The 22,010-nt window shown below is 39.7% G+C and overlaps 1 protein-coding gene across 2 annotated transcripts; it reads left to right on the top strand.

Moving 5' to 3' along the window:
- The first annotated feature begins 426 nt into the window (after window positions 1-426).
- On the top strand, window positions 427-21,746 carry FNTA (farnesyltransferase, CAAX box, alpha). Of its 2 annotated transcripts, none has more exons than XM_063294888.1 (9): window positions 427-593; window positions 2,044-2,129; window positions 9,418-9,532; window positions 11,547-11,651; window positions 13,624-13,750; window positions 14,292-14,440; window positions 15,576-15,638; window positions 17,069-17,240; window positions 21,554-21,746. In XM_063294888.1, the coding sequence occupies exons 1-9, from the start codon at window positions 457-459 to the stop codon at window positions 21,578-21,580; spliced, it is 981 nt and encodes a 326-aa protein (XP_063150958.1). In that variant the 5' UTR covers window positions 427-456; the 3' UTR covers window positions 21,581-21,746. The 2 variants fall into 2 exon arrangements, with proteins under 2 accessions (XP_063150958.1, XP_063150957.1); XM_063294887.1 differs by lacking the exon at window positions 21,554-21,746 and adding an exon at window positions 20,330-21,050.
- Window positions 21,747-22,010: the final 264 nt, after the last annotated feature.

Here is a 22,010-nt window from a genome sequence, read left to right as displayed (position 1 = left end):
CGCAGTAGTTGGGCGCTGCATTCAGTGTACGAACAAGTTGCGTTTACCGACGGGTCGAGACATAACCAGGATTCTATGGAGAGACTGGTAGAAACAAGAAACGCCGATTGCCGAATTTTGCTGCTCTGTCTAACATGTCGCCTGGTGGAATTAGATTACCACGTACTAATGTTAGCATAATCTCAGAATTGCTCTCAGAAGACTGGGAAGTCTTCTCGATTTCTATATCTAGATGCAGAGCAGACGCTTAACCTCCCACCCAGCTTTGCAACACAGAAACCGGCGGGAGAAAGAGCGCGTCCGCGCGGGATCAACCCCGTTTCCGCCGTGCAGCCTTTCCTTCTGGAGAGGTCTAGGCTTCTGAATGCAACTCTATGGTGCGGGGAGGGCCGGCTTTTTGTTTTTCATAGGATCCTCCTCGTTTTGTTTCTTCCGGGGTGGGCGGAGGCGCCGACGATGATGGCGGACGAGGAAGAGAGAGGGAACCCGGAGGGTTGCGCGCCTCGGCTGGGGGCGGAAGCCGAAGCCGCGGGGGACAGAGAGCTGCTGGAGTGCGGCGAACCCTTGGACTCCGCTGGCTACGTGCTGTACAGGTATGGCTCTCCTCGACCTCGGCGGCGCAATCCGATTAGAAGCCGCTTCCCGGGAACTCGGGTGGGCTGATTTAACTTTCAATGGAAGAGAGTATCCGTAGCTCAGGGTTGAACCGTGGAGTCCTTGGTGCTCTCTGAGCTTGGTGGTTTGCTCGCAGACGTTTCGATGCCCGACTAGGCAACATCATCAGTGCATGACTTAACTTTGCTAGTAAGTTGGGGAAGGCTTGCCGTGTTAGGAGGTCCCTTACATTGCTTACTCTGTCCTTAACTGTGTCGTGAATTCATTGCAAGAAACTTCACACTTCTTCACGTTGGACTGGGTGGTGTAAATAGGCAACTAAATCAAGTGAATAGTCTCCTATTCGGAGATGTGGGGAGATGAGGGAAGGGTCAAGTCCATCTAGGAAAAAATAGGTCCCCCCTCCAGCCATTCCTTCACAATCCTAATCCAGGATACCCAGGGATGCTTGTTCAGCGTGGAGGAGAAGTGTTTTGAATTTTAAAAAATCTTGGAAATAAAAACCACAGCAAGTACTTTTAGAGGAAGCTTAGTGTTTCCTGAAGTTTAAAGACTTAAATCCTCACCCACAATATAACTTTCCTGATCTGGAAATTCTTCACCTTAAATATGTTGGGTCTCAGGGGAGAAGAGAATGCTTTTCATAACTTGCTCTATCAATGCTGATTTTGTAAGTTCCAGCATGTAGTTGAGCATGTATGTCTGGGAATGAGCCCAGAAAAAAATGAAATTCTTGGTGTATATACATAAACTGGTAGAAATAAAAAACCTAGACCATGTAACTGATGATCATGATTTTCTGTTTTTTAAATTGATTATGGACAGTTTTTATATGTTTGTATATTGGTTTTTAACTTGTTTTTATTGGATTTTTACCTATTAGCCACCCAGAGTCACTTAGATGAGATGGACAGCCATACAAATTGAATAAATAATAAGTTGCAAATAATGCTATCTATACACAGCTGTCAGATTTTTGGGGTATTATCACCACATCAAGTTTGTATGGTTGATTTTTTATTGTTATCCAGCTTCTGCAACTTGATATTCCCCAAATGTGTTAGACTACAAGTCCCAGAATTCTGTGTGCCATCTGTTTAACCCAACGCATCAATAAGGTACTTAGTTGGGGAAAAGTGCTCTTTCCTGTGTTTCTGCAGGTAAGGCTCCTTGTGATGATGCATTCTTACGTGTTTATAGAGAGCATAGTAGTAGGAGTGTTTGAAACTGATCAAAGATTTGTTTTACACACAATTCTGCCCTTCTAATTTAACTAAAATACAATTTAACTAAAGAAAATTCTCAGCAAGGAACTATGCTGTACTATAACATATATGAATGAGTCTTTGGTATCTAGAAGATATCCTTGAACTGTATGTCTCTTTGAAATGTTCTTGCATTTGCTACCTGCTGACCTGTTTTTTACAGGAACAGGAAGGAATGGGCCGATATTGAACCAGTTCCTCAAGATGATGGGCCACATCCTGTAGTTCAGATCATATATAGTGAAAAATGTAAGTTTAGAAGAAATTGATAAAAAAGTGGGAGGACTCTTCTCAATAGTATGGATAGACATGGAAATATGGCCATAAAAATGGATTGTCCCTGAATAAATGGACCATCTAAGTTTATCTTCTCAACTGGTTTTACTCTACCTTGTATTGCTTTAGCCAGGATCTCTGGCACTCCAGAGTTTACTAGATTACAATCTCAACAGCACAATCCAGCGTGACCAGTTGTGTATGTTGGTGGGGAATTGTAGTTCAATAACAACTAAAGGGCCATAGGTTCCTAATTTGCCTTAGTGTGTGTTTTTGCTTTTTGAGTTCTGTCACTGTTACTCCATTGTATTTCCAATTGAGTTGTACTGGCTGACCCATCACTCAACAGCATAAATTAAAATTACAAATTTTTGCAGGCTTCTGTGGGAGTCAGCTCAGCTAAACACTATGAGGTTGACTTTGGAATAAATATTTGTAGGATTTTTTTTTTTTAGATTTTTGTATCCTGCCTTTATTATTTTTATAAATAACTCAGGGTGGGAATGTACCTAATACTCCTTCCTCCTCGTTTCCCCACAACTCTGTGAGGTGCGTTGCGCTGAGAGCGAGTGACTGGTCCAAAGTCACCCAGCCAGCTTTCATGCCTATGGTGGGACTAAAACTCACAGTCTCCTGGTTTCTAGCCTGGTACCTTAACCACTAGACCAAACTGGATTTCATAATGATAAGAATCTGTAGTGTGTTCTTCATTGGAATTCAAAGATGAAACAGATGATTAGATCATTCAAGACAGGAAAGAAACTAAGATTAGAACTGTGCTTGCTTTAAGCTATTACATGAGGCTGAAGTTAATTAGAAGTTTATCTACTTAGTAGATAACCCCAGAAGTATGAATTTTGTACTTTAAAACTCAGTTCCGAAAGGTAGGTTGTTTTTCCATCAGTCAATGTTAAGTGCAAACAAATTAACAGCAGCAGATTATCACATCAGAAAACAATTATATCTATGAAATGTACTGTGTCGTACTCAGAAGCATCAGAAGACTACAGGATTCCCATTCTTTATGCAAATTTTCTATTATGTGAGTGGTTATTTTTGTCCTAGAATTCACTTTATGTGAAAAAAAATTTTACTATGTAATTGGGACCAGCATAGTCAATTTGTGCCAAATGTCTGGAAACATGCCAAGACTTGTTCCTGCCAAAACCACTTGAACATTTTCCCATCAAAACCCCTTTCTGCCCTCACTCACGCATTTAACATTGTGTTGTGTGGTTGTTCTAGTTGTGTGTTCCACTTAATTCCATACCTGCAGTAGCTACTACTGTTACTATGGGGTCCAAATGGCTATCAACATCTTGTTCAACTCCTTTTGTTGTTTATTCGTTTAGTCGCTTCCGACTCTTCGTGACTTCATGGACCAGCCCACGCCAGAGCTTCCTGTCGGTCGTCAACATCCCCAGCTCCCCCAGGGACGAGTCCGTCACCTCTAGAATATCATCCATCCATCTTGCCCTTGGTCGGCCCCTCTTCCTTTTGCCTTCCACTCTCCCTAGCATCAGCATCTTCTCCAGGGTGTCCTGTCTTCTCATTATGTGGCCAAAGTATTTCAGTTTTGTCTTTAATATCATTCCCTCAAGTGAGCAGTCTGGCTTTATTTCCTGGAGGATGGACTGGTTGGATCTTCTTGCAGTCCAAGGCACTCTCAGAATTTTCCTCCAACACCACAGTTCAAAAGCATCGATCTTCCTTCGCTCAGCCTTCCTTATGGTCCAGCTCTCGCAGCCATATGTTACTACAGGGAACACCATTGCTTTAACTATGCGGGCCTTTGTTGTCAGTGTGATGTCTCTGCTCTTAACTATTTTATCGAGATTTGTCATTGCTCTTCTCCCAAGGATTAAGCGTCTTCTGATTTCCTGACTGCAGTCAGCATCTGCAGTAATCTTTGCACCTAGGAATACAAAGTCTTTCACTGCTTCTATATTTTCTCCCTCTATTTGCCAGTTATCAATCAAGCTGGTTGCCATAATCTTGGTTTTTTTGAGGTTTAGCTGCAAGTTAAACCTTTTGCACTTTCTTCTTTCACCTTCATCATAAGGCTCCTCAGTTCCTCTTCACTTTCAGCCATCAAAGTGGTATCATCTGCATATCTGAGATTGTTAATGTTTCTTCCAGAGATTTTAACTCCAGCCTTGGATTCCTCAAGCCCAGCTTGTCGCATGATGTGTTCTGCATACAAGTTGAATAGGTAGGGTGAGAGTATACAGCCCTGCCGTACTCCTTTCCCAATCTTAAACCAGTCCGTTGTTCCGTGGTCTGTTCTTACTGTTGCTACTTGGTTGTTATACAGATTCTTCAGGAGGCATACAAGATGACTTGGTATCCCCATACCACTAAGAACTTGCCACAATTTGTTATGGTCCACACAGTCAAAGGCTTTAGAATAGTCAATAAAACAGAAATAGATGTTTTTCTGAAACTCCCTGGCTTTTTCCATTATCCAGCGGATATTGGCAATTTGGTCTCTAGTTCCTCTGCCTTTTCTAAACCCAGCCTGTACATCTGGCAATTCTCGCTCCATGAACTGCATGGCAAGTCTACCTTGCAGGATCTTGAGCATTACCTTACTGGCATGTGAAATGAGTGCCACTGTTCGATAGTTTGAACATTCTTTAGTGTTTCCCTTTTTTGGTATGGGGATATAAGTTGATCTTTTCCAATCTGATGGCCATTCTTGTGTTTTCCAAATTTGCTGGCATATAGCATGCATTACCTTGACAGCATCATCTTGCAAGATTTTGAACAGTTCAGCTGGGATGCCGTCGTCTCCTGCTGCCTTGTTATTAGCAATGCTTCTTAAGGCCCACTCAACCTCACTCTTCAGGATGTCTGGCTCTAGCTCACTGACCACACCGTCAAAGCTATCCCCGATATTGTTATCCTTCCTATACAGGTCTTCTGTATATTCTTGCCACCTTTTCTTGATCTCTTCTTCTTCTGTTAGGTCCTTGCCATCTTTGTTTTTGATCATACCCATTTTTGCCTGGAATTTACCTCCAATGTTTCTAATTTTCTGGAAGAGGTCTCTTGTCCTTCCTATTCTATTGTCTTCTTCCACTTCCGCGCATTGCTTGTTTAAAAATAATTCCTTATCTCTTCTGGCTAACCTCTGGAATTTTGCATTTAATTGGGCATATCTCCCCCTATCGCTGTTGCCTTTTGCTTTCCTTCTTTCTTGGGCTACTTCTAGTGTCTCAGCAGACAGCCATTTTGCCTTCTTGGTTTTCTCTTTCTTTGGGATGTATTTTGTTGCCGCCTCCTGAACAATGCTGCCAACTTCTGTCCAGAGTTCTTCCGGGACCCTATCTACTAAGTCCAGTCCCTTAAATCGATTCTTCACCTCCACTGCATATTCCTTAGGAATATTAGTGAGCTCATATCTAGCTGATCTGTGGGTCTTCCCTAATCTCTTTAGTCTGATCCTAAATTGTGCAAGAAGAAGTTCGTGATCTGAACTACAGTCAGCTCCAGGCCTTGTTTTTACCGACTGTACAAATGTCCGCCACCTTTGGCTGCAAAGGATGTAATCAATCTGATTTCGGTGTTGTCCATCTGGTGAAGTCCATGTGTAAAGCCGTCTCTTAGGTTGTTGGAAGAGAGTGTTTGTTATGCAGAGTGAATTGTCTTGGCAAAATTCTATCAGCCTATGTCCTGCTTCGTTTTGTTCTCCCAGGCCATACTTACCTGTAATTCGAGGTGTCATTTGACTGCCCACCTTAGCATTCCAGTCTCCTGTGATGAAAATAACATCTCTTTTAGGCGTGTTGTCCAGTAGGTGCTGCAGATCCTCATAGAACTGCTCTACTTCAGCTTCTTCAGCATTTGTGGTTGGGGCGTATATTTGGATCACTGTGATGTTAGATGGCTTGCCCTGAATTTGAATTGAGATCATTCTGTCGTTTTTGGGGTTGTATCCAAGCACTGCTTTAGCCACTTTACTATTAATTATGAAGGCTACTCCATTTCTTCTGTGGTCCTCTTGTCCGCAGTAGTAGATCTGGTGGTCATTTGATGTGAAGTGGCCCATTCCAGTCCATTTCAGTTCACTGACGCCCAGAATGTCTATCTTTAATCTTGACATCTCATCAATAACTACATCCAATTTGCCCTGGCTCATAGATCTTACATTCCAGGTTCCAATGGTGTGTTGATCCTTAGAACATCGGATTCGCCGTTCACCACCAGCACCGTCGGCCGCTAACCGTCCTTTCGGCTTTGAGCTAGCTGCGTCATCACGACTGGGGCTAGTTGAGCTCATCCTCTGTTCCTCCCCAGTAGCATTTTGACCATCTTCCGACCTGGGGGTCTCATCTTCCGATGGTATACCGACATATCTCTGGTTGTACTGATCCATTTAGTTTTCACGGCAAGAATACTGGGGTGGGTTGCCATTACCTTCCCCAGGGATCGCATTTAGTCTGACCTCTCTGTCATGACCTTCCCGTCTTGGGTGGCCCTTCACGGTTTAGCTCATGGCATCATTGAGGTGCTCAAGCTCCAGCACCACGACAAGGTAACGATCCTTTGCGGAGGTTCAACTCCTTACCCAAAAGGAAAAGGACCTTTTTAACACCGAAAACAAGGTTGGACATATTAAGTTGCACCACAGCTGGTGATGATCAAAAACAAAGATGGCAAGGACCTAACAGAAGCAGAAGAGATCAAGAAAAGGTGGCAAGAATATACAGAAGACCTGTATAGGAAGGATAACAATATCGGGGATAGCTTTGACGGTGTGGTCAGTGAGCTAGAGCCAGACATCCTGAAGAGTGAGGTTGAGTGGGCCTTAAGAAGCATTGCTAATAACAAGGCAGCAGGAGACGACGGCATCCCAGCTGAACTGTTCAAAATCTTGCAAGATGATGCTGTCAAGGTAATGCATGCTATATGCCAGCAAATTTGGAAAACACAAGAATGGCCATCAGATTGGAAAAAATCAACTTATATCCCCATACCAAAAAAGGGAAACACTAAAGAATGTTCAAACTATCGAACAGTGGCACTCATTTCACATGCCAGTAAGGCAATGCTCAAGATCCTGCAAGGTAGACTTCAGCAGTTCATGGAGCGAGAATTGCCAGCTGTACAAGCTGGGTTTAGAAAAGGCAGAGGAACTAGAGACCAAATTGCCAATATCCGCTGGATAATGGAAAAAGCCAGGGAGTTTCAGAAAAACATCTATTTCTGTTTTATTGACTATTCTAAAGCCTTTGACTGTGTGGACCATAACAAATTGTGGCAAGTTCTTAGTGGTATGGGGATACCAAGTCATCTTGTGTGCCTCCTGAAGAATCTGTATAACGACCAAGTAGCAACAGTAAGAACAGACCACGGAACAACGGACTGGTTTAAGATTGGGAAAGGAGTACGGCAGGGCTGTATACTCTCACCCTACCTATTCAACTTGTACGCAGAACACATCATGCGACATGCTGGGCTTGAGGAATCCAAGGCTGGAGTTAAAATCGCTGGAAGAAACATTAACAATCTCAGATATGCAGATGATACCACTTTGATGGCTGAAAGTGAAGAGGAACTGAGGAGCCTTATAATGAAGGTGAAAGAAGAAAGTGCAAAAGCTGGCTTGCAGCTAAACCTCAAAAAAACCAAGATTATGGCAACCAGCTTGATTGATAACTGGCAAATAGAGGGAGAAAATGTAGAAGCAGTGAAAGACTTTGTATTCCTAGGTGCAAAGATTACTGCAGATGCTGACTGCAGTCAGGAAATCAGAAGACGCTTAATCCTTGGGAGAAGAGCAATGACAAATCTCGATAAAATAGTTAAGAGCAGAGACATCACACTGACAACAAAGGCCCGCATAGTTAAAGCAATGGTGTTCCCTGTAGTAACATATGGCTGCGAGAGCTGGACCATAAGGAAGGCTGAGCGAAGGAAGATCGATGCTTTTGAACTGTGGTGTTGGAGGAAAATTCTGAGAGTGCCTTGGACTGCAAGAAGATCCAACCAGTCCATCCTCCAGGAAATAAAGCCAGACTGCTCACTTGAGGGAATGATATTAAAGGCAAAACTGAAATACTTTGGCCACATAATGAGAAGACAGGACACCCTGGAGAAGATGCTGATGCTAGGGAGAGTGGAAGGCAAAAGGAAGAGGGGCCAACCAAGGGCAAGTTGGATGGATGATATTCTAGAGGTGACGGACTCGTCCCTGGGGGAGCTGGGGGTGTTGACGACCGACAGGAAGCTCTGGCGTGGGCTGGTCCATGAAGTCACGAAGAGTCGGAAGCGACTAAACGAATAAACAACAACAAAAACAGCTGGTGAAGGATCCTCAGCCCCAGGACAAGCTTTTAACCTGGGCGCATTGGTGTGCCAACATAACAAAGAATGCAAATAAAATTCATAGTGCTGTAATACATTCTACTCTTGATAACCACACATATTAGAAACCCATCTGTAGAAAAGGTGGAAAAATGTTTTCATTCTACACAGAATAGGAGACAAGGATGAAAACATGTCTGAATAATGCAGTGCTTAAGAATAGGGCTCTAAAAATTTATGAGCAGATTTCTCAATATATTTGAGGTACAAAATTTGACACCATACCTCACAACCTCTTTTTTTCCAGTGTCTCACTTTATGTGACTTCGCTTTATCTGAGGTTTTCAAAGAACAGAATCCTAACAAACAAGGCAAAGTCTGTATTTGCTTTTCTGACTTCAATTCTAGGCATTTTTTTAGAATATTATTACCTACCTTGCCCTGAATGGACTCATGGTGATTTGAAATAAAGGTGTGGGGCAAGGGGCTGTTTCTTGTTTCTTGTCCTTGGGAGAACAGTGGAATGGAAGACAGGATAGAAAGAAAAATAAAAGTAGTATGTGATCAATGTCAGCAAATCCAGCTGCATAAATTCAGTGAAAGTTAAAAATTAAAGTGGCAATTTTGAAGGAGGACTTCAAGTAAAAGAATCAGAAAATCTGTGAGACTTCTGGGACAGAGGTGAATAGGCAATAAGAGAGGATGAGTGGAGAGGATTTGGAAGTGGTGAATTCTGAGGGTGCAAGAAAATGAAGGTGAGAGCCAGGAATCTAGCAGGAAATATTGATAGAGAAAATGTGGGGAAAAGATACAGAGAGCTCTAAAACTAAGGGCACCAGTAGTTTGGGCTAAGCATGGGGCATGAAGGAAAAACAGTTTTGAATCTGAAAAAGAGTAAATGTGGCAAAGAAAGGTCAAAAACAGATTTGACAAACTAATTTTTTCTGCCTAGTTAAAGATGTATATGATTACTTCCGGGCTGTTCTGCAACGTGATGAAAGGAGTGAAAGAGCTCTCAAGTTAACAGGGGATGCCATTGACCTTAATGCTGCTAACTACACAGTATGGTATGTAGTAATCCTGAGAATTTAATTTTTTTGTCCTTTTCAGAAATTCCAGATGAGAATTTAAAATACTGAGGCCATTCAGATTAGTTACAGTTTGCCTTTTGGTGTGATATTTGCAAACATTTTATTTATTTATGTGTTTGTTACAAGTATTGTGTACCGCCGACTCAAGCGACTCTAGGCTTAAGTGGCTTTTAGATGAACAGCATTATCATAATAATTCAGCAAGTGAGCAAAATGCCAAAGACCTACTGTTTTTTCCATTGTGTGAATGCTGCCTAAGTTACAAACTGCCTACAACTTTAAACAGTTCATAAAGCCAAGTCATAATACACAAAAGCCATAACAATCCTCATAATAGCAAAGTCAGTGAAAATTAAAATAGCGTACTACCGATCAGGTAACATAGAGTGTGCAAATGATAATCACTGCAGGCTTGCAGAACATCCATGTTTTGACAGTTTTTCAGAAGGTGACTAGAGTGGGGAGCTGTCAGATGTTGGCAGGGGAAGCATGTTTCAGAGTGTCAGGGCAGCACTTTATTTTTATGAGGCTTTCCTGCCCTGATGGATGGTATCACTAGAATGGATTTCTACAATAATCTCAGTACGTAACTGACTTTTGAAAACTGTCTAGAAACTGCAGCAGATTCAAAGTATCATAGCTAGAGTTGCTTATAGTAGTGCGGAGGGCCTATAAAATAGCTGAAGTTTTTAGTTTTTATTTCTAGGCTCCATTCAGAGTGTGGGTGTTCATCTTTAAAGCTTTAAACAATCTGTATACAAGACACATATTTATATATTAACCAGGGTTGGACCATCTGCCTAAGAGTCTTTTTCAACATACAGTACCATTTTTTATTTTTTTTTTGGCAACAGAGATGGCAGCTCACTAGAATTTTTTCAGGTGAATATTGGAGGTCCTTCTCCAAGGACAACTAACTTGGTTGTAAAACCCACTGTTATTTTATAGGGGAAATAAAATTACTAGTTTCAGTACTGCTTTAAATTGTTTGTTTAATGTAGAATCAGTATGGTATTCTGAGTGAGTATGGTACTCTTAGTGAGATTCAAGCAACAATATGTGGGTTTGCAAGGCAGTCTCTGCATTCAAGATCATAACTTGCATACAATAATGTGGGCGTCCCTGGGATAAAACTCAGTTTTGTTTGCCCTTACAGCATACTGGCCAAAAAATGACAAAACGTAGGAGTACTGTCTTTACCATTAGCAAGAATTGCTTTGTATGGTATGAGTATAACAGAGGCCTTCTCATACTGCTTTTTAGTTAAAATCTGAAATTCATTCTTGACTAAGCCATGATGGATGGTGTAGTCAGTATCTGTGGGCCTGTTTGATGATGCTTTAATCCCTTTTGGTTACTATGCTTCCTTGTCTGTGTTTTGTATAAAAAATCACCTTGACAACCCAACAGGAAAACAGAACAGTGAATGCTAAGAAAAAGTATTGGCTTTCTGAACTTCATGTTTATATTATATGAATTCTGAGCATCCAGTAAGCAAGGTTTTGAATGTGTTAATATCACCCAAATATGAACAGGCCACTTAGTGCATAGTTATTTTCTTTCATGGGATGGGCTGTATTTATTTGTGGCTCATATTCTTACTGATTGGATGCAGTTCATTCATTTATCAAGTCAAAGAGCTTGTCAAGGAAGTGTGTATTACATTAGCTATAGCAGGGATTCTTCAGTGTGAGGTCTTTTTAATGCTATTAGACTGCAACTTCTATCATTCCTAACTATTATGGGTTCTTTGGGAGTTCAGCAAGAGCTAAAAGGCTATCCCTGAACTTTAGCAAACTAGTCTTCCCATCTTACAGGTTTGGGGGTCTGTTTCTCAAAGAAAAAATGCCCAGTCAGAACTATTATTTGTTTTGAAATGATCACTTTTGAAGTACTGACAGGAATAGACAGGAATATGGGGAAGGAGCTAAACCCGCAATCAAGAATGCCTGCAATAGGCAACCATTACACTGCCCTTTTTTCCCTGTAGGCATTTCCGTAGGGTACTTCTGCAGTCCTTGAAGAAAGACTTACATGAGGAACTCAATTACATCACCGCTATCATTGAAGATCAGCCAAAGAATTATCAAGTCTGGTAAGCCTGGCTTCTTTGATAACAAAAGTTATTTCCTATGTAAAGAAATGCTTGATTCCTTGTGTTTCTCCTCTGAATACGTGGTGCAGAATTGTCACACAAAGACTGTTACGCAGAAGTTCAATTGTCACACAAAGACTTACGCAGAAGTTCTAGTTATAGCAAGAGTTCTTCAAGCTGAGGAGCATTTTGTTGGTATGATGATACTGATGTACATAATGATCTAAAGTACTCCCATGTGATGTTCTTGGTTTTTAAAGGTAAAAATAACAATGGCAAGATATTACGATGTTGGCTATTCTTTGTATATTACACTAGTACAATGTGATGTAAATAATATATTTCAGTTACTGCTAGAGCAAAACAAGGATATTTAAACAAAGCATGGAATCATGTAAGATGCAGGAGCTGCATCTGCTAAAGAGGAAAATACAGCAGGGGATCCACAACAGCAACAGTTTAGTGACTCCACTGCTGTGCTTTGATGGATAATCTGTGTTTGTGCTTTTATATGCTTGGGTGTTCCCTCTTATCCTTTGTATGAATGGCCTTATTTCACTATACTTAACCTTGCTTTCCTAATACACTCTTTAATGTACCATTGCCACTTTTCTTATGCAATGGGTTTTATTATCCATGTGATTATCAACTTAAGAGGCAGTTTTAGTGAATATGACATATGTTTGCAGGCATTTCTGAGGCATCGAATGATAGTTTGGGCACACAAATAAGCTGTTATAAAGCTATCATTACAAGGAGAAATTTCTTACCATCTAGTATCAACTAAAACATACTATTTTTTAGTGGATGCATGCAGGTCACGTTGTCAAATGGTGTAAGAACTCAGCCTCTGCTGAACTGACAATCCCTTGGTTCTGTTCACACAATTCAATTAACCTGGTTACTGAATGAAAACATTTTCTGGGTTTGCACAGTACACTGAACCATAAATTAATGAAATAAACTGGGTTTGTCTAACCCACAAATACAGTGTTTCTTAAAGTGTGGTCCTAGGACCCTTAGGAGGTCTCCAAGACCCTCCTAGGAGTTTGCAAAATCAAAATGATTTGCCAGCCTATGTTGAAAAATAAGAAAATATTAAAATCCCATCAAGCAACCATGAGAAGTGGTAGTGGCAGTGAATGTGTCAATTTTAATTTTTAATATAAGTATTGATAACCCATACAAATAAAAGCTCTTTTGAGGTCATCCATATTTTTTAAAAGTGGGGAGGGGTCCTGAAAGAAATTTTTTTTAAAAAACACTGCACTAATATAAAAATCCTATTTAAGCTTAAAAATAACCAGGCTCAGCATCTCATTTTCCTGGCAGGGGCATTTGAGAGGCTACAGTTAAATAGGGCTGTGCAATGCTTCTGGTTCAGTTCCTGGAAGGTGCTTGGGGGTGTACTGGGGGCATGAACATACCACATTCATGCCTCCATGCCCTAAGAAGCCCTTTTCTGGAATTGAATCAGAAGCAACGCACCGCTGTACTGTTAAATGTGTTGTGTAAACACAGTTTAGAATGTAATATACAGAACATCCAAATGCAGCAATCTGTAATAGCACTCCTCAACAAATGCCCTTCAGATGTTTTGGGACTACTATACCCAGAGTCCTCTAGCTGGGAATTCTGGAATTTGTAGTTCTTGAATTTGAAGGGTACAATCCTGGTTTACAAGCTATTACACTAATTCTTCAGGTATTATTTGATTAAACTGCTGTTCTCTGGTAAATACTAACCTCCATGGAATGATGGTTTGATGGTGATGATGTTGATACTCCACCAGGACCAGAGAACATGGGGACCACCAGAAGATGCCAAACTGCAGCTGTTGCCAACTTGACCAGTAGAGAATTATACTGGGTCCAGTACGTTAGAAATACTGGGTGGATTATAGGTTTATCATCCATGTCCTAAAGAACAAAACACACACTAACTACTGTTTCTTAACATTCTTGATTTTTAGGCACCACAGGCGGGTTTTGGTAGAGTGGTTGAAGGACCCATCACAAGAACTTGAATTTATTGCAGACATTCTTAACCAGGATGCCAAGAACTACCATGCTTGGCAACATAGACAATGGGTCATTCAGGTATTTCTTTTTAGGTCTTATTAACAAATGCTCATTGTTATCCTGAGCAGGAAGCTTATGAAAGGAGAAGTTCAAGTTTTTGTTTTGCTTCATTTTTTTTCCCAAAAGGAATGAGTGGCGACCATTCATTTATCTGCTGAGAAAATGAAGGGATGCAGATGGATGTGGTCTGAATCCCATTCTGGATTTCATGTTTGTCGTTTATGACAGAAGATTCGGAAGTGATTTTGTGTGTTCTGATTATTGCATTAGTATACTTCAAGCAGGTCAGGTTGTTAATTCACATCTGTAATACTTTCTCCTATAAATGGTATACAAGGTATATTATAAATATCTAATATTTAGCTTATGGTTTATTTGGTTTTGGAACATCAGACATGGTATGTTGACAGTCATATTATTGCTTCTGTAATTGCTACAATCATTTCAGAAGTTATGTTCACTAACACTTAAATCTATAATTGTTTCAGGGGAACTAATAGGGATGAGACAGTTCTCCTAATGCAGTCTCTCAGGGTTTCCTTCAATTTTATGTGTTTAGGAGTTTAAGCTGTGGGATGATGAACTGGAGTATGTTGAGCAACTTTTGAAAGAAGATGTCAGAAATAATTCCGTCTGGAACCAAAGACACTTCGTGATTTCAAACACAACTGGTTACAATGATCCTGCTGTTCTAGAGAGAGAAATTCAGTATGTAATGTTTTAGTGGGTTTTATCTTGTGCCATGTATACAAGTATATAATGCCATGTATATTTTATTATGGACAGTTGCACCATCCCCAGTGGATTTTTTAGACTCCTTTTGCTAACATAGGCACTGCATACTATGTCTCTGGATTATGGTCACTTCAGTTTTCCAAGCACAGCTTGACATAGCCACACACAAGAGGAGTGGTAATCCTGAGTTGTAGAAGTACAAAATATATTTTAATAAAATCCCTAACCCCTATCCTTCTGGGGAGCCCTCCTGAAAAAGCCCAGTGAAGCTCATGGAGTGGAAAGAAATAAAAGCAGGGAAGGTGGGGAGATATGATGGAGAACCTGGAATTTGCAACAGAAACTCCATGCTGTAAAAATGTCTTGCGTGACTTAACTTTAGTTTTTGTTTTGGGAGTGTTTTATCATTACCTAAAGACAATAATGCAGGTTAACTTTAAAAAATTGAAAATACTTTGGGCATTGTACATCTTGTGAAATAAATCTACTTGAGGAATGGTTTTTCTCTCTTTCATCCATATAGAATATGCTTGGATTCATAAATGCATCATTAGGAGTAAGTCTGAAACAAACAAGATTTGTCCCAAGTATGGAACAGAACAGCCCCACTGGATTATTGTATTAATGGAAGCAAACTTAAAACATTTCCATTATAAGGAACCATGTGAATTTTTTAAAAGCCCCCTTTTTTCCTTTTGTGCTTTAATAAAGACCATAAAAGCAGATGATATGATAATCCATGCTGAGTACTATCTGGATTAAAATTGTCCAAGGAGATAGTTTTAAAAATATTAAACTATCTCCAGCCAATGGCAATAGGGATGGAATCTTGCCTGCTATTGGCTAAAGCAGTCTTCAAATCTCCATAGATTGGAGGATTTTTTTTAAGGTAATTGCAAGATGACAGACTCCTTGAGACATGTGCAGAATGCTCAGGCTGATGTTCTAAACCTAGAATATTTTATATCTAATATCCATAAGCAAAGAAAATCAGTGTTTCACTCAATAGATTTGTATGTCTGTGTCCACCATTCAGGATTTATGCTACTGTATCTTGACAAATAGGTTGTTCCATAGCTTCCTTATCCAGTTTGTGTTTCCTTTTCAGGTACACCCTAGAAATGATCAAGATGGTACCTCATAATGAAAGTGCGTGGAATTACCTGAAAGGGTGAGATTGTTTGACTTATATGTTTAATGCCACTGTATGTTGCAAATGTAATGCACGGAAAGAAGGGAGTTTGGTATCAAGTTAGGATTCAGCTAAGAATATTACAGCATGATTGTGAAGTGTTTCTGACCTTTTGGATTGTAAAAAGATGTTTGAAAATATGTGGGCAATCTCTAGCAGAAGCCATAGAAGCCACTGTTTTGTTTCACTAAACAAAATTTATTTAGATGGTGAGAGGAGATGGAACTTTCCTGCCCTCTCTGAATACCAGCAAATCCAGAAAGAAACCATGCAAAAACTGTCATTTTATCATTTGATTTTAGTGGTTAAGGCACCAGGCTAAAAACCAGGAAGCTGTGAGTTCTAGTCCCACCCCAGGCATGAAAGCTGGCTGGGTGACTTTGGGCCAGTCACTCTCAGCCCAACTCACCTCACAGGGTTGCTGTTGTGGGGAAAAGAGGAGGAGGAAGGAGTACTGGGAATGTTCCCCGCTTTGAGCTATTTAGAAAAAAAATAACGGCAGGATAAAAAAATCTAAAAAAAAATCCTTTCCTGGGATTCTCTGGAAGAATACATAGGGCTCTGTTTGTTCCATGTGAAAAGGGTTTTCCATAGGAAAGATTGTAAAGACACTTACTCCAGAGCATTTCCTGCTGATAGTTCCAATAGAAAGAACACCTTATGAAGCAAGTAGTACCAGTATGGTGTACTGGTTAAGGTGCTGGTCTAGAAACTGGGAGACTATGAGTTCTAGTCCTCCGTTAGGCACAGAAGTCACCTGAGTGACTTTGGGCCAGTCATTCTCTCTGAGCTTAACACACCTCACAGGTTTGTTATGGGGAAAATGGGAGGCGAGAGCATTATGTACACCACCTTGAGTTGAACAAAATAAAGATGAGATGTAAATTGAATAATAAAAAAAAATAAATGTTCAATCAGCTAACAGCATGGAACGTGATTTTTAAAAAATTCTATGCTTCTTTATATTGGGTAGGTTGTGTCCTTTCCATGGCCAAACTAGAGTGGTATAAATCCTTTTAATGCTTAAAATACCGTAGTACTATAGTTAGCTAATTTTAGGCCCTGGATTTAATGGTCCTTCCATTAAAAGATCACATTTCACCACTTAGGGCATCCCTCAGAAATTGCAGCAAGTGGGCAGAAGTTCTGTCCATGAGGAAACATTGGGTTTATGTTTCAAGAGTTGAAAGTATGAGGGAAGTGCACTGCTGCTCAACTTTAATTAAAACATCGAATACCTCTTTGCTTAGTTACATCTTTGTGTTCTCCCTTCTTCTGCCACTATTAAGATGAGCAAATAGAACATGGGACTGGAGCTAGGATCTCCATGTTTCTAGGAATTTTTAAATTAAAAAAATGGCAAGATGATTGAAATTTAATACAATGTTCATGGACCCTTTTTGTTTCAGGATTTTGCAAGATCGTGGCCTTTCGAAATATCCAGACCTGCTAGAACAGCTACTAGAATTGCAGCCAAGTCATAGTTCCCCCTATCTAATTGCCTTCTTGGTGGACATATATGAAGACATGTTAGAAAACCAGTGTGAAAACAAGGAAGAAACCCTCAACAAAGCATTAGAGGTTAGTTCTTTAAAGTTTTTTGTAATAGCTGTTCCCAACCTGGAGTCCTTAACAAGTTATAATAAATCCCCATAATCTCCATCAAGCATGGTCAGTTCCCTTTTTGGATAGGGATAAAGCCATTAAAGTCAACATTTTGGGGGGCCTCAAAATCATATCAGGCTCATGTGTGTGTGTGTGTGTGTGTTGGTGGTATTAAAGAAATCAAGAAATACTCAGAACTGACTTCATATTGCTAATACTGGTGTACTAACTGATTGCAAATACAGTTGACTTTTAAAAAATTAAAGCTAAGTCATCAAAGTACAGTCAGGACCAGAAATATTGGAACAAGGATAACTGTTTTGGCATTTGGCCTCTACACCACCACGTGAGGTTGAAAGGAAACAACCTAGATGGGAGTGAAGTCAGGACTTTCAGCTGTAGTTTAAGGGGTTTGACAAAAGTGGGGCACTAACCATTCAGGAAATGCAGCCACTGGCATACACCCCCCCCCCCATTGTTGGTGGCTCATAAGTAATGGAACAAATGGATGACAAGCAGCTGCATGGCCAGGTGTGGCCTATTTCCTGGGTACCCCATGACCAATCAAGCAGATAAAAGGCCTGGAGGTGGTTCTGAGTGTTACATTTGCATTTGGTAGCTGTTCACTGGAACTCTCAACATGAGGTCCAAAGAGGCTTCCATGCGAGTGAAGGAGGCCATCATTAGGCTGAGAAAATAAACGCATCAGAGAGATAGCAAAAACATTGGGAGTGGCCAATACAACAGTTTGGAACATCCTGAAAAAGAAGGAATTAACTGGCAAGCTCAGCAACAGCAAAAGGCCTGGAAGACCATGGAAGACAACTAAAGTGGATGACTGCAGAATTCTGCTTATGGTGAAGAGGAACCCTTTCACAACATCTAGCCAGGTCAAGAACACTCTTGAGGAGGTAGGCATGTCATTGTCAACATCTACAGTCAAGAGACAGCTTTATGAATGTAAATACAGAGACTTCACAACAAGGTGCAAACCACTGGTAACGCTCAAGAACAGAAAGGCCAGATTAGACTTTGCCAGCAAACATCTAAAAAAGCCTGCCCAGTTCTGGAATAAGATTCTTTGGACTGATGAAACCAAGATTAACTTGCACCAGAATGATGGGAAGAGAAAAGTATGGAGAAGGAAAGGCACAGCTCATGATCCAAAGCGTACCAAATCATCTGTCAAACATGTTATGGCATGGGCATGTATGGCTGCCAATGGAAGTGGGTCACTGGTGTTTATTGATGACCTGACTGCTGATAAAAGCAGGATGAATTCTGAAGTGTATAGAGCTGTACTTTCTGCTCATATTCAGCCAAATGCTGCCAAACTGATAGGACACCGCTTCATATTGCAGATGGATAATGACCCAAAACATACAGCAAAAGCTACCCAAGAGTTTCTCAAGGCAAAGGAGTGGGATGTTCTTCAATGGCCAGGTCAGTCACCTGATCTCAACCCAACAGAGCATGCTTTTCACTTACTGAAGACAAGACTGAAGGCAGAAAGACCCACAAACAAGCAGCAGCTGAAGGCAGCTGCAGTAAAGGCCTGGCAAAGCGTCTTGAGGGAGGAAACTCAGCATTTGGTCATGTCCATGGGTTCCAGACTTCAGGGGTTATTGACTGCAAAAGATTTTCATCCAGGTATTAAAGGCAATCCTTGTTTGTAATGTTGGTTTGTTCCATTACTTATGAGCCACCAATGATGGGGTGTGTGTATGCCACTGGCTGTACTTCCTGAATGGTTAGTGCCCCACTTTTGTCAAACCCCTGGAATTACAGCTGAAAGTCCTGACTTCGCTCCCATCTGGGTGTGTTTCCTTTCAACTTCAGTGTGGTGGTAAACAAGAGGCCAAATGCCAAAACAGTTATCCTTGTTCCAATATTTCTGGTCCTGACTATATAATTTATACAGAACTATATTTTCAAAAAGATGGAGAAAATGCCATGCATGTAATGTGTTATACATTTACTATTGTGGATTTCATACATGCTAATAACAATGGTGTTTCATGTCAAGTATAATAAAATACATTAATCATTTGACCTCCGGGATCTTACTTTATAAACTATTCTTTCCCATATATTATTTCACTTGAAGAAGCAATGTACTTCCATTTCAAAAGTAACTTCCTGTATCAGAAATAGTTACTGTCTGCTTCAAGCCTGCCAATATTGCTTAATACATACAGTAGGTGATAGGATTAGGAAGATTGTCTTTCAGCTGGTTGCCTGTCTAGGTGAAGTGTCATTTTGGAAGTTCCATGTTGGAAAGCTGTATTTATTTAGTGTTCATTAAGAGGCCTGATCTTAGAATTTATTTAAAAGTCAGACTAATCTACCAAATTATCTGAAGAAAGTACTGCATTCTGAGAAGCTGAAAGCTTCATTAAGTTTTGATAAATCACTATACTTTCAATCTCAAAATTTATTTGAACAGTGCTATCAATATTTTGAAAAGACGGATCCCTGACTTAAAAGTGTGTACAAGCTAAATATGTAGAGAAAAGGGAAAGAGAAGGGAAATGAACATGGGTAAATAATAGGATGGGGGGGTATTCCTTAAAACTGCAGCTGATTGGGTATACTGTTACTATAAAATAGTATGCAGATTTTGACACTGGCAGCACCAAATAAAATATTTATAATCACTGTTCTCACTTTAGTTGTGTATCTAAAAATTGCCATCTTCTAGCATATTATATTTCAAGCAACGTAGTTAAGTGCCTTCTTTTTCATTATAGACATTTTATCTTGTTCACCCTGACCCAAATCAATTAAACACTGTAAGATGTTTAAGGGACTGACCTGGAAATATACAAGTTCAGCCTGGAGTAAGATGGTTGAATATTTAATAATGGAGAATTCAGAGTGAATATAGGTACCCTGTTCACTGGCTTTTGACCTCTAGTCCTGCTGATAATTTACAGTAGTGTCTCCTGCTTTACTGTAAGATCTCAATATAGAATTCCCTCCCTCCCTTCCTGTTATTCTGTAAAATACTGTGCATACTGAAGGGAATATAAATATAAGCAAAATTGTAATTTTCCTTTTCATAGTTGTGTGAAATCCTCGCTAAGGAAAAAGACATTATACGGAAAGAATACTGGAGATACATTGGAAGATCCCTTAAAAGTAAACACAGCCCAAATGAGGAGAAGAATGTGCCAACAGAAAATGATCAGCATTAACTTCATGCTAAGGAGAAATGATAACAGCATTCAGCTTCTGTGTATTTTACAAAATCTCTAAGCTAGGCTGGCAATTAATAGAGTGTTCCCCTTCTTTCCAAAATATGTTGTAACTATACATTTATTGCAGAGGTATTGCTTCTAACCACATTGAGAGTGCAAAGTGTTCTGTATAACAAACTGACCCACGGTTATTGCTGCTACACACATTAGCTATGGGGTAGTCTAAAGCACTGTGCATTTAAAGAACACTTCGTAATTACTTGATTTGTACCAGAAAGAAAGAAATAAACTTGTTTTTCTATACAGTATATGAATAAAGCTGTACTAGCAGTTTTACTATCCTAAATTTTAAAGTGGCCCTTTTTCTCATAAAGTAAGTGCATGTGAGACTCTGAATGTAATTGGGTTGGACTGCAGAGATCTTCCGTATAGTGGACATACAGGCTAACTTAACATAAGTTACAATATGGAAAATATGCAGTTGTACATTGGAGCAGCTATGCAACATTGACTGTGTTTTCATTGTATCCAACTAGTGCCATCAATAATTTGTAATAAAGATATAAATACTGTACTTGTACAAGAATTTAATGGCTTTGTTCTATTTTCTAGAGCAAGGATGTCAGAATGGGGCCGTGGCGAGTGAGGGTTTCCAGTGTGGCCCAAGACCCATACACTATACAAAGATTATTAAATCACCTTTACAGTATACCTAGAATGAATAGTCTTTGACAGTAGTTGACATAGTTAAGTCTTTATCTCTATTTTCCTGGCTGGTTTCTTGCAAGTGGGGAATACTGGTACCTTGTAATATATTTAAGACAGATATATCTATATCTGCACAGAAACACTACTTCTTTGTTGTTTATGTTAATATTTAAAGCCAATTCACCAATACCATAGTAATTGTTTCAAGTTTTTTTCCAACTGTTTCTGAAATTAGGATGGCCAAATCTGGTTAATTTTCCCTACGTCCAAATTTATTTTAAAAGATAATCTAATTCTTTCTTTTGAAAAGTTCTGCAAATTTAGAACACTAAAAAAAGGTAAAACCAATTTAAAACATAAAATTCCATCCATTTTTACCAGATGAATTCAACAGGGATTCAAACATGATCTTCTATAAGCTAAGTAACCAAAGTTTGTGAATGAACCTGTCAGTTTTGCTTTTTTTCCCATTCATATTCTTAAACCTTAAGCATTTTTCTTCCTGTGTATGAAGAATCATGCAAATTTTTTTGTCAAAAAATAAACTGAACAAAAATAAACTGAACAAACTAAACTTTACCTTTCATCAGTTTATAATTAAATAGATGATTTAATAAAAAATAAATGAGTATGTAACTTGGACAAATTTCTGGTGCAGAAATTGACCTACTTTACTTGGGGAACCTCTTAGCTTTGGTTTTGATCTTAATACAGTAAATATTCAGCATGCCACTTTACAGTGACAACCCTGAGCTGCCTTTACACTTAAGTGAATAAGCATTATTATATATGGATTTCTTGTACAAGAGATTTTACCATTCCAATTCTGGAAATCAAA

This window comes from Candoia aspera, chromosome 2, assembly GCF_035149785.1.
Source record: "Candoia aspera isolate rCanAsp1 chromosome 2, rCanAsp1.hap2, whole genome shotgun sequence".
In the NCBI taxonomy this organism is placed as follows: domain Eukaryota; kingdom Metazoa; phylum Chordata; class Lepidosauria; order Squamata; family Boidae; genus Candoia; species Candoia aspera.
This window is presented reverse-complemented; position numbering and strand designations above follow the sequence as displayed.

Coding starts and splice junctions, on each gene's coding strand:
- FNTA (XM_063294887.1), top strand. CDS start 457: ATGATGGCGGACGAGGAAGAGAGAGGGAACCCGGAGGGTTGCGCGCCT. Junction 594..2,043: donor GCTGGCTACGTGCTGTACAG/GTATGGCTCTCC, acceptor TGTTTTTTACAG/GAACAGGAAGGAATGGGCCG. Junction 9,533..11,546: donor GCTGCTAACTACACAGTATG/GTATGTAGTAAT, acceptor TTTTCCCTGTAG/GCATTTCCGTAGGGTACTTC.